Here is a 5376-nt window from a genome sequence, read left to right as displayed (position 1 = left end):
TTTCATAACTTAAATCATTATGATCTTCCAGTACCATCCATTTGAACCATTCCTGCCAACGAGTTTTATCTTCTAAGAACTGACGTGCCTCCTTAGACGAGCCAAACTTAATGGCCATTCTTAATCCACCAAGGTATTTAGTGTCATCAGTATGGAAGATGGGATATGGTAGGTTGGCAATGTGATCAAGGCTATGTGCCTCTCCAATCAACATCTTCTTATGAATCCATTGCCCCATCACAGTTTTTGGGTTAAGAGAGATGATAGGGGCAGAGTTATGGATTCGAGTACCAGGGATGCCAGCAGCCACCTGTGAAAAGGACCTTGAATCTCTAACGTTACCCCATATCTTGGGCGTCGTTTGCATACCTACTCGTCTACCTCTTAGAGGTACACGGTAGTGAGACATTCCTCTTTGGTACTTAGCCAAGTTAGACATAAGAGTTATACCTCCAAGTTTTATCCCCTGAATATTAGCTTCCAGGGTTCTTGTGTCCTTCACTCCCTTGAATCTGATGAAAGCGAAGTTCTGCTTTCTTTTGTTCTTTTTACCACCGATATAGATATCCGAGACTTGACCAAATCTATCATAAACACTGCGCAGATCTACTTTACTGGTCCCTTCCTGAAATCCTGCTACATAAAATGTAGACGTGTCTGACATGTCTGACTTATCGTGCTGAATCTTAGTCCACCCATCGCCGGTATCTACCATTCTCTGCTTTCTCCTCATTAGGCACTCTCTGATACCATGTAGACACACTTACAAACTATCGAATATTAATAGATAGGCTAGACATTAGCTCGTACAAGCTTTAGGCCAAACCAATTTATTTAAATAACATGGTCAAATTAAAAACCTTTTGGTGCTTGCTGGGAGCGGGTGAGAAGAGAAATTTATGGTACACGCTTAATATTGATAAATAGCAAATGACATGACATTCTCTTCCCACTTTTATTATATTTGTGATCAGCTCTATTTGTGTTAGGGGTGTCGAACGGGTAAAAATTTTCGGGTTTCGGGTAGAACGGGTCGGGTAGAACGGGTATTTCCTTAAGAAAATAATACCCGATACCCGACCTATATTGTAATTCGGGTTTTCGGGTTTCGGGTATTTGGGTTTGAGGTCGGGTCGGGTAATTATCGGGTATACCCGAAAATTTCTTAAATGACACTTATTGATATTTTTTTTACATGTTGTTTGGTTTAATAAAAAATTGGGTAGAAAAATACTCCATACAGTTAACAAGTACATCTATAATAACAATACAAATAATTATAATATGTTATGTATTTTTTTAATTCCATTACGTGCGATAAAGAGAAACTAAGAATTGTGATGACGGTTCATGACTTCAGCTTCAGCGTCGTATTCCCTTTGCAAGTTTGCGTCAGCTGTCGAGCCGTCGTTCATAAGAAGGAAACGAAGAGTTTTGTTTTATTTGAAGTGTGCGTACGTGACTGCATTGTATATTTGATATTATTTAAAAAACGAATTCGGGTATTCGGGTATACCCGAAAATAAATATTCATACCTAAAACCCGACCTATATTATTATCGGGTTAACCTATTACCCGAATGTTCATACCTGTTATCCGTTCTATCTGACCCATTCTACCCGAATTCGGAACGGATCGGGTGGGTAGAACGGGTTTCGGGTTTTTTCTACAGGCCTAATTTGTGTTATCTAATGACTTAGAATTGTCCGTTCGAATTCTTCAAGGATCGTATCTCACAAAAAAACATAAGACAAAAAGTTTAAATAAATGGTCTCTTAGATTTTGGTTTTATCCTTCACTTTTCTTTTTCTTTTTTTTTTCTTTTTTTTGTTATACATGGATGGTCCTCATGTTTATAATTTTTGCGTGGTTGATTCTTATGATTCATTTTGTTACAAATTTTATCTAAACTTATTATTTTACCCATAATTAATATTTTATTAGTGTTTATTATTCATATTTTAGTTTAAATTAATCAAAAAACCCATATTTATTTAAATCAAATAAACGTTACTAAACCTAAAACCCCATGTGCGTCCACTGACTCCCACACCATTGACTTCATCTTCCACCATGTCTCCCACTGTCAGAATAGACCCCATAACCACCAACAACCACCAGAAGATTAGCCCTCCTCCACCTCCGACCGATCATTTCTACCACTTCATCTCCAACCCTTAAATTTAAACATTCTACTCAAATGGATGTATAACAATATTAATAAATCGTTGTAAATATGGAATTTGAGTCAAATAACAATAATATAACCCCAAGTGACATTGATAATAAGCCCATAATATTTCATTGGTACGTAGTACCGAAATTAGAAGGCTATATATGCCTTAAACGCAAACAAACAATAATTTCAAATCCAAGAACATAGAAAACATCTAAACAAAGCATCATTGAGTTGTACAGTACAACTCCACCACTACACCGATAAAATATAAAGCATACGATGTGGTGTGTACAACACTACAAGTTTACTTAAAGAGAATTAAGCCGATAAACACGACGATTAGGGCTGGAATCCCATGTAACTGGGGTGCAGATGATGGGGTGGGTGGAGCAGCAGGGTAGTCACGTGGCGGGTTTACGTGTACAGGCAACTTCAGACCATTTTTGCATTTCTCGTACGATGAACTTGCGAAGTAGCGGATCCCTTCCTTGTCTAGGGGCACTTTATTTACATGTTCGGTGTACATCTTTATGGGGTTAGTTAGATCACATGAATAGTATTCGTCGATGCTTGCAAGCTCCACGATTGTGTCTTGTGGTGACAAGTACCTGAACACTGCTCATATGATATTTAAAATAAGTTCGTTGCGTTTTCTCAGGTATTATAATTTATAAGCTTAATAGTGAACAATAATAGACAAAAAAATAAATAAAGAAGTACATGCAACAAAAAAGTTCTGCTTTAAAGTTTTTGCGAAATTATTTTTTATATACTATAAAATTGTTTTTCATATACTATAAAAATATACATATTATTGTGAAATTCATCATTTTTATCAACATTTTTTTGGGAACTTTAAAATTATTTTTGCAGAAAAAATTATATTGCAAAAATAGTGTTTGGCTGAGAATTGTTATTAGGTGCAATCCTGAATAAAAGTTTTAAAATTGTATTTATACAAGAGATATAATTTTTTAAAGCTTGGAATTAGATAGGACCTACTACAAATTTTTATCAATATATATATATATATATATATATATATATATATATATATATATATATATATATATATATATTGTACAATTTAATTAAAAAATATATTAAGAACCTAATTTCAATAAAAGAAATAAGATCTCTATTAACTTATTCATAATTACTTTCATTATATACAACCCAGAAGAATGTATAAATTTGCAGCAACGATTTAAACTTCAATAATAACAAAATTTTATAGGATAATGATGCACTAACTGAAACATCCAAAACTAAATACTATAGTATTTAAAAATATCATTGTTAAACTACTAATAGATACTTTTCAATTTAATTTAATTTAACTATATATATATATATATATATATATATATATATATATATATATATATATATATATACCATTTAACATATAAATCTTTTTAATATTATAAAACAAGAAGATAAACTAATAATAATAATAATAATAATTTTATTTGTACCTACTTTCATAGTTTATTAAATCTTCAACAAACTATTTTGTACGTGACTTGAACTTGGGTACATTTACTTATTTCTGATGGACATAAAGCCACAAAGGACGCCCACGTACAGTTTACACGAATTCAACATTAATTATTTTCTTTCTTTATATGTGTCTATTTTCTGACCGTGTTTCTAAAGACACCTAAATTTTTTAATATCCAATTAAAAATACAACTTATTTGAGTTTACTCGTTTAGTACAATTTGGTAGTCATCTTCGTTTTTCCTACTAAACATTTCTTCAACCAACAAGTTGTTTCCTCAATAGTACTTATCATATACTATTTGTTTCATAGTTTAATATATTTTTGACCAAATGACGTAAATGCTTTTAAGTTTAATACAAATATACGTATTTATCTTTTATTAAAGCCAGATGTTTATAATTTTTTTTTTCAGTTTTACCATTTTGTGTAGTTTTGATCTATTAAAACCGGTAGAAATATTCAGTTTTTTCTTTTTATTTTCTGGTTTATTAAAATCCTTTAGTAAATGTTCAAAAAAAATTTATAGTTCATTGAAATCCTTAAGTTTGAGAGAAATGTTTAGGTTTACTGGATAAACCTGAAAAGAGAATTAAAAAAAAGTTGCAAAGTAATAGTTTTAATGAAATTAAAATACATGGAAAAATATAACCACATATTTCTAAATTTTCTACTAAGGTTGTGTTTGGCGCGCCACAGCGAGCTGATAAGCTAGCTTATTTTTTGAGCTTTTTTATGTTGTCGTGTTTGGTAAGCCAAAAAGTAGCTTATTGAAAAGCTACTTAGACTAGCTTTTTAGGAGTTTTTTTAAAATTTTCCAAATACACCCTTTAATTAATTATAGAAACACATATTCTTATATGTCTTTTTATATAATTTTATATATTTCAGCTAGCTTTTCAGTTAGTTTTACCAAACGTTATTTTTTATCAGTTAGCTTTTCAGCTATCATATAGCTTTTAAGCCATCAGCTAGCTTTTCAGCTAGTCCGCCAAACATAGACTAAACTGTCAAAGTTAATGGCTTTTAAGTCATTTGTACGTATATTTTTTTAAAAGAACTTACATCATATGCCTTTATAGTACTTTACTCCTAAAGTATTTTTTGACAAATAAATTGGTAGGTGATAAAAACATAAAAGAGAAAAATGATGCTTACAAAGATGGTCTCCAACTCGGTAAATACGGCCAGAGGACCAAGAGCCGACATCTGTGGTCATATCTGAAGTCCGGTCACCAGAAAGCACATGGTGTACTAACTGAGCTCCGGCAGTATTTCCGCCGGCAACCACCGTGGCAAAGAAAAGCGCCACCACCAACTTCATTGAAGCCATCTTGTTATCTGTGAATATGAGAAAGAAAATGGAGGCGGGAAGTCGAGGTTTTATAAAGACCAAAGGTAGCACGTGATCTTCAATTAAACTACTTCATCGTCACGTGAATGGCATTTATTGATTTAAAATAGAAATGGCTTCTAAAGCTAACACACACCATATTCGTTCAGTGTACTTCCTTCGATGCATAAATTAAAAATTCGCCATATAATTATATAAGTTTGGTGCCGATACGTTTACGCATGGAATTCCAACTAAAATTTAATGAAATTGTGTAGGTTAATAATGAAGTAGTAGACAAACATTAGAAAAGCAAAATTTAGGACGGATGACAAAATACTAAAGCAAAGCTTGGCATC

The 5376-nt window shown here is 32.4% G+C and overlaps 1 protein-coding gene across 1 annotated transcript; it reads right to left on the bottom strand.

The window, feature by feature from the left end:
- Positions 1-2484: 2484 nt before the first annotated feature.
- Positions 2485-5017, bottom strand: LOC145098666 (early nodulin-like protein 14). Its single transcript, XM_079036282.1, has 2 exons — positions 4843-5017; positions 2485-2795 (listed from the first exon to the last, which is right to left on the bottom strand). The coding sequence occupies exons 1-2, from the start codon at positions 5015-5017 to the stop codon at positions 2485-2487; spliced, it is 486 nt and encodes a 161-aa protein (XP_078892408.1).
- Between the last annotated feature and the right edge of the window lie 359 nt (positions 5018-5376).

Source organism: Lactuca serriola, chromosome 4, assembly GCF_051521515.1.
Source record: "Lactuca serriola cultivar US96UC23 chromosome 4, Lser_US96UC23_V15, whole genome shotgun sequence".
NCBI lineage: Eukaryota > Viridiplantae > Streptophyta > Magnoliopsida > Asterales > Asteraceae > Lactuca > Lactuca serriola.
This window is presented reverse-complemented; position numbering and strand designations above follow the sequence as displayed.

Excerpts from the sequence above, each read along its gene's own strand:
- LOC145098666 (XM_079036282.1), bottom strand. The coding sequence starts at position 5,017 with ATGGCTTCAATGAAGTTGGTGGTGGCGCTTTTCTTTGCCACGGTGGTT. Across the intron at positions 2,796-4,842 it reads CCGAGTTGGAGACCATCTTT|TGTTCAGGTACTTGTCACCA; the intron begins GTAAGCATCATT and ends TCATATGAGCAG.